The sequence below is a fragment of the Chelonia mydas genome, chromosome 15 (genome assembly GCF_015237465.2).
Source record: "Chelonia mydas isolate rCheMyd1 chromosome 15, rCheMyd1.pri.v2, whole genome shotgun sequence".
NCBI classification, from domain to species: domain Eukaryota; kingdom Metazoa; phylum Chordata; order Testudines; family Cheloniidae; genus Chelonia; species Chelonia mydas.
Genome location: NC_057856.1, coordinates 23,756,818 through 23,769,441, shown reverse-complemented (window position 1 = coordinate 23,769,441; position 12,624 = coordinate 23,756,818). Strand labels below are relative to the sequence as shown.

Sequence of the window (12,624 nt, the reverse complement as noted above, 5' to 3'; positions counted from 1 at the left end):
ACAAGACAGACACCTCCAAAAATCATGAGATTTTATTTTTTTTAAAATGGGGTTCTTTTTATTTGGTTTCTGTTTTTTGAAGCTTTGTGGTGCATGGTTACATTTGCAAGCTTTTCTCCACAATCATGAGGACTAGAAATTTACTGTTTTTGTTTAAAAGGTGATATTCTCACCTAATCAGATGCTTCCAGGAGCTCGGTGTAAAGCTGGCAGGCCAGATGCCAGCTTTTATCCAGGCTGCAGGCATTAGCTAAAAACTGACAACCTCATAGCTAGAGACCAGGTATGGTAGTTTTGCTCAAAATAGGTATTAGTCTTATAAGAATGTATTTAGTATTCAGACTCTATGAAATGCTTGTAAGTTGCTCCGTGCCTTAAACTCACAGGTAATGTTAGTATTCCGTGCTATAAGAAAATATGTACGTTTTGCTTCCTAACTTTGAAAATGTTTGCTCTGAACTTATGAATTCAGGCTCAGGAATCATTCCCTTCCCCCCCTGCCAGGAGGCGGGGACAGGGGATGCTCTCGGGCACCATGGCCCCCTGCCCAGGACAGATGGAGGGACCCTGGCCCTCCATAGGGGCCTGGGCTCCCCTGGGCAGCTCTTAGCATGGCCTAGCTCCAGTTTGCAGCCTGACCAGGGGGTGGGGAGGAAGATGAGCAGGGCCACAGGGGAATAAGAGGGGCAGGGCATGGGGCTCCTACATGTGTATATGTTTGCTTTCTTTAATCTGTTAACATTTCTTTTTCCTAGTTAATAATATACCTTTAGTTAGTTTATTACAGGATTGGCTCCAGGTGGTGTCTTTGGTGTAAGATCTAGGGTACCAAATGATCTGGGGGTCAGTGACTGGCCTCTTGAGCCTGGGAGCAAATTGCATATTATGTGGTGTTTTGTGTAAGTGACCATTTATCACTAAGTCCAGTTTGTCTGGGTGGCAAGATAGACTGGAAAGTCTAAGGGGACTGTCTTTGAGTCCATGGTTAAGTGTTACAGTGATCCAGGAGTTCACATTTGTTACTGGCTTGGTAAAATCTAGTTATAAAACACCCCACCAGTTTGGGGTCTCTGCCCTGTTTTGACAGTCTATCCTGAGGTAGACACTGGCACTCACGGTCATGAGCCAGACAGCATGATGGGGGGCTTTAATAAAACCATCAAATAGTGAGAAATATTTGCAATATTAGATCAAGAGATTAGCAACACGGCCCTGCCCCTCAGGAAGTCCCATTAGCAGGGTGGGACAAGTTTCTCCAATGACACAACTGCAGAAGGCCTCCCTGGCCCCTGCTCTATCACCTCACCCACCTTTTGTCTCCCTTCCAAGGACCACACTCATAGGATCCTGCTTAGCTTCCCTCCCGCTAGGTAATTTCACCCCTCCTCTAACGTCAGAGAAGTGGGGGAGAGATAAGGGGGTTTGAAATTCCCGCATGCCGCCGACCGTTGGTCTCGTGTTGTCTCCGCCGCGCCCCGCAGCCGCGTGAGATCCTAGCTCGGGCGGCGATAGGCCCCGGCCCCCGTGGACAGGCCGCCCCCTGCCTGCCCGCCAGCACAGGCAAACCGCCAGCAGGGAGTCCGCCCCCCTCGGCAGACAGGTGTCACACAGGATGATCTGCCTACCCCCGCCAACCAACAGAGAAGCTGGCTCATGATGGCCTGGGAGCAGCCCCCCGCTTTACACACAAGAGGGGACCTGCTCTGTCTACACCCAGCTCAGACATCATCATGCAGGCTCACAGACACGAACAAAAGTGCACCTGAAGGACAAGACACCCTTTGTCCTGTTGCATTGACAGATCAGCAGCCCCCTGATGACATGGCATAGTGCTAGAAAGGGAAAGGGTGTGGGAGCAAGCATTACTGCTGTAAAATCTGCGTAGGAGTCAATGATCCACTCTCTTTAGTCTTTTGTGACCTAGCCACAGACCATGGGGATAGATCATTATCAACAGAACTAAGTCAAGGGACAGAGGCTTGCAACAACTTGTATACCATAGGTAAGAATAAAGACAGGTTTCAGAGTAGCAGCTGTGTTCGTTTCTTTTTGCGAATACAGACCGAGGACTTGTGGCACCTTAGAGACTAACAGTTATTTGAGCATAAGCTTTCGTGAGCTACAGCTCACTTCATCGGATACATTCGATGAAGTGAGCTGTAGCTCATGAAAGCTTATGCTCAAATAAATTGGTTAGTCTCTACGGTGCTACAAGTACTCCTTTTCTTTTTGCGAATACAGACTAACACGGCTGCTACTCTGAAACCTGCTTCTTTTAAAGGGCTTTAAGCTGCAGGGTTATGATCACAAACGATGTATGATGCAAATTTTCTCTAATTTAAACAGTCAGGTGCCATCAGACCTCTTTCTCAAATAGTGGAGTTCCAGAAAATTACTTTCCTCCAAACACACGATTTGCAACAAAACAGTCTTAAGAGCAATACAGGTCTCAGTGCAAAGTTTTAGTAAACATTTATTTTGTTTAAGCTAAGTCACAATACCATAATTTATTTGTGAAATCGGTCTACAAATATTTAACTACATAATACATTGATCTGGTGGTCAGAGAAGTAATAAATAAAGCCATGTATAGCTTTGTAAAAATAAGTTTGATAGTCATAACTTCTTAAAATATCAGCAAAATCTAATATTTCCCTAAGGGTCATATGTCAAAAGTATACATACACAATTTTCTTCAGAACAAATCATTTTACATAACAATTTGCACAAATTTAAATATGATCTACACTTTAAATCTCATGTACAAAACAGGATGTGAAATTAAATGACTGACATCAGTGCTGAGAACTAGTACTACAATAGCAAATATAATTCCTGGTTAAAAAGAAGAAAGATCAATTTTTAATGTGCTAATTCTAATCACAGTTCAATGGAATTATCCAAAAATTTAAAATACATGCAGATACAATAAAATCTTTATTCTCAAAAACCAGACAAGTAGAACTTATGGTCAATAACATCATTAGCTGCCAAAACTGGATTATTAGTATGTGAGGCAAATCACATTAAAAAAACTTTACACCATCAAAAAGCTAAGGTTGGTACTGAGTCTATTTTCCATATTAACTATGCAACAAGTCTTTAAAAGCAAATCACAATTTGAAGAACACACTATTAAGTACACTACTGATCTACATCGGACTTTGTACATTGTACTCTGACATTCAATACCACTTTTGAAAACATTACATTCTGAATACAAAACAGTTAACTATAGGTGAGTTGTGTACTTTCAGATAAATTGCTACAAATGTAAAGCTTTGCAGAATGTCAATGTATTGAAATACACACAGTAGTTTCAAATATTAGGCCCTAAAGTATGAAATATAAAAACTTAAGACCTTAATGGAATTTCTGTTAAAGCCAGACAGCTTGAGGTCCATCATAAACGATCATGTCAATCAATAAAGTAAGGTGACATTCTTCTAAGTAGCTGCTGAAGACAGGACAATAAAAAGGAGCCGGTCAATATTACTAGCCTCTAAACTGATGACAGGATTTGTTAAACTATGCTAAAGAATGCAAAGATATTACTGCCCATCTCGGAATGAGCCATTTAGCGATTAGAGCAAAGTACGGGGAGTCACAAGATCTGGGTTTTATTCCTATCTCTGCCACTGACTTGCTGTATGGTTGTGGGCAAGTCACTCAAACTCCGTGCCTCGGTGTACCCATCTGTAAAATGGAATGATTACACATCTTTGTAAAGTGCCCTGAGGCCCTCAGATAAAAGCCAGTATCACACAATCACTTCCTATGGAATGAATTATGAAGAATGGAGTAGAAGAGCCTAGTAGGTGAACAGTATAATTTTGTATGGAAAAATATTAGTAAACTATATTTACAAAAGTAACTTGAGAACTGAAATACACCACCAGATTAGTCTTCCAAAAGCATTTTAACTACTGTGCACATTAAATTCAGAGCATTTACAATCACTGAATTTTTGTTTGTGCTCTTTCAAAATAACTACTTTTGAAGTTAGCAGACTATACACTGAGATAATTGAATATTGGGAAACAATACTGATTAAAATAGCCAATTTTAAATAAACTGCCTAAGCATATTTGTCTTGTCTATTTATAACATTTTAAATTTTCTACTGTGTTTAAAATGAAACATTTCACTATACTTGGGATGTAAGTAAATACAAAAATATATTTTCCTGCATGCAGCAGGGTGGGGAAGTTTGGGAGAAGAGTGTTGACACAAAAGGGCTGGTTTTACCAAAAACTAAAAAAAGTGACATAAAAAAAGACATGGGAATAATATGAATATAATCCAAAAGTAAATTTTATGGTAACATTTTAATGTAAGTCTGTAATATGCAATTCTTGTTATTCTTATATTAATCTTTGTGTTTTTATCTTCAGTACTAAATATAGATTACCTAAAATATAAACATTTTATGTAAAATATAAATCATATTCATAGAAAAGAAAACAGGCATGAATGTACAGATTTCAGGTAACAGTTACACATCCCTGTATTTCCTTATTTAGGACACAATTATGCAAAACTGACTCATGTGGGTCACCTTCTCCCCCAGGAGTTGTCCCCCTGAAGACAGTGCAACTATATGCTCTAGTAAGGTTTGTTTGCAGGCTTCAGTCCTTAGGCCCCAAATTCACAAAGCACTTTGCTAAATTGGGACTTTAATACCTAATTTCAGAGTCTACTTTGTACCCAGATCCTACAAGCACTACTGAGGGTAGTGATTTTTACTATGAATAGTCCCGTTGATATCAATAGCACTACATCTATTAGAGATCACAGGGTTGAGCCTGTAGGACCCTAACCTAGTTTTTAAAGCATAAGAATGAAGAAAGAAGTTTAAATACGGCATTATTAATTTGGAAGCCTGCACATAATCATACAATTTATTTATTTTTTTGTAGGCAAGGGTTGGGTTTTTTTTGTTGTTAAATCAGATACTTTGCAATTTTCAACAAAAACTTTGTAAGGATTCAGGGTTTTTGTATTTGCATATGTGGCCACTTAGATAGCATGAAGGATTAAAAAGGCTCACGCTACATACTGTCAATTGCAAATTAAACCAATTAACTAAGTTTAAGTGATCACTGACAAGTTGGTGCCAAAGATCAAAAAACCCTATATTTTAAAATGGCCATAAATATGGATTTAAAAATAAATCATAGTAATACAAGTTCAATATGACAGACCAAAAGAGAGATCAGGCAAGTAACATGCATTTTTAAAATAGTCTTCTTGTATGCTTCAGCATTAAAAATTAAAAGGAAATTTACAATGAAAATTCAATGAAATGTTAAAATCCTGGTTAAACCCCAAACCAACAAGTTGAAGACAGAATGCCAAATTCTGCTTAGGTGGTTATATGCAATTCCCCTGAAGAAAACAGGGACACATATGTGAAATAGCAGTTTTTGGCTCAGCACAAGATTTTATTTTAACACAGCTTTTAAAAAATATTAGAAACTGGTTCTTCTGTAATGATGGTGCATATTATCTGTTTAGGTATTAATTCTGTGCTCATTGCTATGGCATAAATGCTTTCCCACCATACATCCCCATAACAGCCTTGAAAGTACTGCATTACAAAAGTTAAATGATTTCTCAGACTTTCCTCCCTGAGGTTACCTTTGTCTCAACACACTTCAACAAATCTTACAAAGTCAGTGTCATAATGATCTAGCTTGTTAGCATGATGAGGATACAAATACATACACCCACCAAAATAAAGTCGCTTCAAAGCTTTCTAACATCACTTTGAAATAATCCTCTATTTTATACACGCTTAAGTGACTGACCTCCCCAAAGATCCACTGGGGACACGGACTTCAAGCAAAAAGCACCCATAAGACTTAAAATTTTAGAAAAAAATCCAGATCTTCCTCAAGATAGATTTATTGCTGCTTATTGGTCCTGAGAAAGCTTTAAGCAACAATACATTTGGAAGTATTTTATCTGCTGCATTTTTTGTTCTGAGGAAGCATGTGGGTCCTGAGATTTAAAAATAAAAAAAAATTTCTTCTTATGCGCTCCTATGTGGAAAATGCTTTACTGTGAAGATCAAATATAAACTACTCTGCCACTGAAAATTTGCCAGCACACTACATTTCTTATCCTCGTAGCAATTTTTGTTTTTTTAAACTGCACTTTAAAACAAAACAAAACACTGAAGGCAAAGTCCATAATATGAAAAGCTAAGAAAGAAAACCACATAGCTGTAGAGAGTTATGGGTCCTTCATTTTGGGGTGGCTTTAAAGGGCTTCTGATTTAATGAAGTAACTCCCTTCTTGCCATTAAAAGCTATGGTATGATATTTTTTGGCCTGAATGTGAGAAAATTTTTCAGACTATATGAAAAGGCAACTTCAGGCAATGAAATAAATCAACAGTAAATTAGAATGCTCACACCTTTGTAAAAAAAAAATTAAAACATGGACCCACTATCACTACTTCTCAAGAAAAACATTTGGTAGCTGAAGTAAGATTTTTTTAATGTCAAATTTGCATAATGCTCAGCTCAGCTTCAATATTTTAAATAATTACTCAATTTGCTTTTATAAAAACTCTACAAAAAGATGTTTTTAAATGCTTGTAAAAGTAAGCGCTCTCACTGATAAAATTCTAGTCATGGATAAAGTTCTCTGAATATATAGCTAAATCTCATATCTTATTTTACAAGTGTTTTTTTCTGAGTGTATGGTCTAGATAAATTACTCTTATTCTTCTAAACACATGATCTAAAGTTTTAACATTGCACATTTTTATCATGTGATGTTTTGTTGCTTAGTAACTTTCAATGAGATAGTGCTTAGTAACCTTCTAGTGAGCTGGTGTGAAGTGATCTATAGGTTTTATTTCATTGGTCATTGGCTCTGTCCATGTTTTCCATTATCCTAGTAAGACGTATGTTCAGAAGTCTAATTTGACTGTCAATATGGTCAATCTTCTCCTCAAGGCTGCTGCTGCTGTTTCTCCTCCAATAAAATCCAACGGGTCCAGTCATGAAGTAGACTGCTACAACAAAGCACAGAGGCAAGACTGCATGCTCTGGTTCTCCTTCATACTTCTGGAGGATGTACACACATGAGAGGGCAAACAGAGCAACTCTTACAATCCAGAAGAAGCGACCAAACAGCATATGTAAGAGACAGAAGAAGAATCCAAGGAAGATAGAAAAAAACCAATAGGCAAGTAAAACAGCACCAATCAGCAGAAGAACACGCGTAGGGTTGTTGGCAACTGCTGCAGGGCTGAAATAATGAGTCAGGTTGGAAGCTGAAAAATAAAAACAAATTTATGAGAAATTAAAAGATAGTTTAATTACATCCGGCAAAGGTAAGTGTAAACTGTGAGCATAATTACTGAAGGGCCATATATCTGCAGAAGTTTCAAGGCTGTGGCTTCTTAAAAAAAAAAAAGGGGGGGGGCGGTTGACCAAATTACTGGATAATGATAAATATATATGTACCCCCGTGTGCCCCTTTCATATACTAGCAATCATTAGATTATTTCTATAGTTGTGACTGAGTGAATTCACTTCAGTTAAAGAGAGGGCCACACTAGTCCAGGGCATAAGTTTAGAACTAAGATCAAGGGTAAATATGGTCTTCATGTAGTAACATTTAGATATTATTTGTTAAGCTGCATTCAGCATCACACAACAGAATAGTACATCCACCTTTAGGATCATGACTATTTCTACCCTTTGTTTCTTTTCATTCTCCCCCCTCTCCCCCATCTTCCTTTGTTTCTCTGCCCTTTCCTTGTGTCTTTCCTTTTCCCCTTTGCATTTCTTTCCCTGCAGCAACTCTCAGTTTACCCTTTGGACTTCTTCCTCATCCCATTCCATCTGATAAAGCGATCAGCAATAAAATAACGACAACATGTAAAGAGATTAATGATAGGAACTCCATCTGCACGCAAGACTGCTTAAAATTATTCAGGTTTGTGGAGTCTAGATCCCAGAACCATTAGGAAAATAACTTAGTTGGAAAAACAGTATTTTAATTTTTAAAGTATCTATTTTTGCTCTATTACAAAAACAAGTTATTGTAATCAGAGAGCCACATATCCCAAACTTTTCCTTCAAAATTCACAGAACACTGGCGCAAGGTGCTATTTCCTCGGTGAGGTTTATAAGCACAAACGAGTGTGTCACCATATTAGAGCACCTGGGCAAGCCACAGCAATATGCCCTTGTTTCGGAAAAGCTAGGAATTCAGTCAAACCAAAGAAAGATATTACATTAGAAGTGGAGAGAACATTCTACTACTAACTATTGCAAAGCACATTATAGAAAAGTGCTCCATTAACTTCAACAAGGTTTCCATCATTAAATGACACACTTAGTGATAAAAATCCTCTTAATTTGTTCCTGTTCCAGCTCCAGTGTCTGATCTACAGCAACCCTAGGACCATGGGTCTTCTTTTCTCTCTTACAGAGAGGAAAGGAGCCACATTTACAGAGTGCTCTATATGACCAGACTTAGCATTAAGAATGTTACAAATATCAGAGATGGGAGTAAGAAAAGGGAGAAATAAAGAGCAGGGAAAACAAGAGAAAACTTAGGTACAGGCAAGGAAATGGACAAAATGAAGGAAGGAAAAAAAATGTGAAAATAACAGGAAAAATTATGCAGACCTTTTTCATTCTTTTCTAAAGAAAACTTTCTAATAACTGTCCTCTCTTCAGAGAAATATTTTCAAGGCATCCTCATCATGCTAACACAGTAAAGTGATTAAGCTACACAAACCCTTTAAAAGTTTTATTTCCCATACCCCTGTCCAGAGAATTTAACAGTGTTGAGTCCTGTTTACAGAACAGATATAGCAGCAGTGCAAAGCTTTTCTCATACTGCTTTATCAAAATACTTCACCCGCTTCTGGAGTATTGAGGAGCGTTGGGATACATGGAATTTGAGGGATTACATTATAAGAAAAGGAGAAACAAACTAGAGGTGGGAACTAGTCCCCACCAACACTCTAGAAAGGGTAGCTACCTAAACCAGCCCTTGCAGTTGCATACTCTAGGTGCTCTAGAAACTGTCCTCTCCATTCTCTTTAGTGGATGACACCCAGTCACAAGTCTCAAAACACCCAGTGAAGAACAAAGATTAACCACTAACCTGTCCAGATTTAGAAAGCTACACAAGACATCTCTTTGCCCAGATTTTCAACTCAGTGAACTATCAGATCTTTGATTTTAGCTCACTGGTCAGATCTCTTTCCATTCTCTGCTTCAAAGCTACAGAATGCAGAGTAGCAAGATTGTTTTACTTCTTTTGTTTGGAAGTATTAATGACAAAATGTAAACCCTGGAAGTGCTCCCAGAAACTGCAGTGATGGATGATTTATAAATGCATGTAATAACAGGTATCAAAGATAATACAAATGCAAAGGTAATACATACCTTCTTAATATTCTCCATCCTCCCCATACCTGTAAAAACATCCATAAGGATTACCTGCACAATTTTGGGTTTAATAGACATCACACTTACCATCAATTCCAAGAACATCCAGCACATCAGTCCATATTCTCCAGAATGTGTCTACTAATACATCCACACCATAAACAAATCTTTCTGTCAGCCTTGAGAAAAACTGTAAAATAAAATGCTACTGTAAAGAATGACCATTGGAAATCAACCTTGAGGGGTTTATGCAGTTTATTCAATTTTCAGTACATCTTAAATACACACATATATTTCCCTTTACCATAGTATCTGAGTGCCTCCAAGTATTTAAAAATAAATGTAGCAAATCTTTCTTCCCTTTGAGATCACAGGAAAAACTGAATTAACATAGGTTTTTGTTTGCCTGCTTGTTCATATTTGTGTGTTATCTGCAACAAGTTCATAACTGGTGTGTGAAAACCAAAAACTCTTTCAATGCAATTCTCAGATATTTACTGAAAACCTGACAGGTCCATAAACAATGTGTTGGAGATCTACACAAAACTTTAATGACAGTGCAAATTATACTCATTCAATTCAGTAAATTACATACCTTCATGTTGTTATGATACAGAGGGAGTTAAGATTGGGAAATGTGAAGTTAGAAGACTGAATGAGAAAATGAGTACACCTGAAGGCTGATTTGGTTTCCTTTGGGAACAGCCTAATCTAAATTTGTTTTGAAGATTACTCTACTTGTTAGTCTTATTTCAGTTCTTGAGCGTATCCCTGAAGAATCTGACCTGAATCCCTGAGAAGGGTCAGACAACACTGTGGAAAACACACCTGCATCCTCATGCCTTCACTGCTGTAAAAGCTACACCAAAGGTTTTCAGGTCCAAATTTTGCAATGTAGTGGCAGCCTTCTGAAGGTTGTCACTATAAACTTCCTGAACAAAAAGCTATTGAGATTATAGGTGAAAAAGATGGATATTTGGCTCAGCTTGCTTCCTCTAATCTAGCACCTGCATCTTCCATGCTGCTCCCTAATTTACTGCCAGCTATTGTGCAAGAACCTTCTCCTGGCCTCCTAGTGACATCCAGCTCAGCCTTCCTCTCTCTCCATTTCAACAATCTTATCTGAACACATTTTCTTCTCCTCCTTGCCCAAGTGTCTTGATTCTTTCCCTCTGACACTTTACTGTATTGAATACAAACAACGCTGTAACTATATTTCAAAAAGCACTGTGACAAAACAGAAATATATGCTCTGTATAAACCGTTTAGTATTGCTTCTAATTTACTCTCCCAGCACTAGTTTAATAATCCATCCACGCCTCTATTTGTACTAACAACGAGAAGGAAGCCATAGATTTCTCATTCAGTTTTTGCTTGGGAAGGTAGGGAGTTCTCAAACCCAGTTTTTCTTTGCTATAGAGCACTAGGGGACAGAGGGCCCTGGGTCCACAATGTGAAAGTCATTGGCCACCGCTTCTAAACAGCACGAACCTGCGCTGGTATCTGGTGGATCAGAGACGCAGAGCAGCCACCCACAGAGGGAGCCAGACAGCTCGCTGCCGCGTTGCCTTGCTCGCAGCGCCCTCCCCGTCCAGCCCCATGGCCCCCGGGAAGGCTCTTTTCCGCAGGTTAATCCTTACGAGGGGTCTCCTTTAAGTTTTCGGGGGAGCAGACTGTCCGCGCGGCGGGGGGCTGTTTCTACGCCTAAACCAGCTGAAAAAGCTGCACGCCCCGAGCGTCCCCCCTTCCAGCCTCGCCCCACGCCACCAAGAGACGCTTCGGGGTGAGGAGGCAACGAAGGCAAGCGGCCCCCGTGGGGCTTTCAACGATTCCGGCTCCCACCCACCTCCCCCCCGGGCCGACCCCCCGCGGCTCCCGGGCAGCCTTAGTCCCCGTAGGGCTGGCGCGGGGCGCCGGGGAACTTGCGGGGCTTGCTCGGGGCGGGGGGGCCTGCGACGGCCCCCCGCGGCTCCCGGGCAGCCTTAGTCCCCGTAGGGCTGGCGCGGGGCGCCGGGGAACTTGTGGGGCTTGCTCGGGGCGGGGGGGCTGCGGGGAGCGCCCGAAGCCTGGAACCGGGCGGCGGCGCGGGATGGCGGGAGCCGGGGGGACGGATCGGCCGCAGGGCCCGCGCCTTTTCCCCACCCCGCTAGGGGAGGGCAGGGGGCTCGGGGCTCGCCGGGGGGGGGCTCGCCGGGGGTGTCTCACCTTCTGCAGGGCCCGCACGTTCTCCTCGCCGAACAAGCTGCTCACCCCCTGGTAGATGCCGCTGGCCGCCCGGCGGAAGCTGTTCTGCTTGTCGGCGCCGCGGCTCCGGGCCGCCCAGGCTCCCGGTCCCACCACCTCGCCCAGCAGCAGCAGGAGAAGCAGCGCCAGGCCGGGCACGAGCCGCCCCCTGCCTCCCGCCGCCATGTCGCTCAGCCCGGCCGAGCCCCCCTAGCGCCGCGCGCCGCCGCCTGAGCGCGAGAAGCCTGTGGCCGCCGCTCCCAGCATCCTCCCGCCGGCGGGCCGCACAGGGTCCCGCGGCGGCTGCAGCGCCCCCTGCGGGAGGCGGAGTGACAGGGCCTGTCCCTCGGGGTCGCCCGGCCGCCCGCCCAGGAGGCGGCGGCGAGCCCGGGCCGGGTAGCGCTCATCGCCGGGCGGAGTGACGGACAGCGCTCACAACGCAACACACACACACTGCACACCCCTGACCTCACAATACACAGAGTGCACACCCCTCACCTCAGAGTGCACACCCCTGGCAGTGCAACATGCACGCCGCAGTCCGTTCACCTCACAATACACCCACACCACACACCCCTCACCTCACAATACACCCACACCGCACACCCCTCACCTCACACTGCACACCCCTGACAGTACAACACCCACACTGCACACTCCTCACCTCACAATACACAGACAGTGCACACCCCTCACAACCCAACACACACTGCATATCCCTCACCTCACAATATACACACCCCGCACAGCCCTCACAGCACACACTGCATAGCCCACCTCACAATATACACACATTGGCCACCCCTCACCTTACAACATACAAACCACCCCTCCCAGCACAACACGCACACTCTCACCTCACAATAAACACTTTGCACACCCTCACAGCACAACATACACACTGTACATTCCTCTCTTCACAACATACACACACACCGCACACCCCTCACAGCTAGGGTGACCAGGGATAGCAAGTG

At 42.2% G+C, this 12,624-nt stretch overlaps 1 protein-coding gene across 1 annotated transcript; it reads right to left on the bottom strand.

The window, feature by feature from the left end:
• Positions 1-2,447: 2,447 nt before the first annotated feature.
• On the bottom strand, positions 2,448-11,940 carry LOC102944410 (BRI3 binding protein). Its single transcript, XM_037878662.2, has 3 exons — positions 11,630-11,940; positions 9,512-9,614; positions 2,448-7,287 (listed from the first exon to the last, which is right to left on the bottom strand). The coding sequence occupies exons 1-3, from the start codon at positions 11,831-11,833 to the stop codon at positions 6,869-6,871; spliced, it is 726 nt and encodes a 241-aa protein (XP_037734590.1). The 5' UTR covers positions 11,834-11,940; the 3' UTR covers positions 2,448-6,868.
• Between the last annotated feature and the right edge of the window lie 684 nt (positions 11,941-12,624).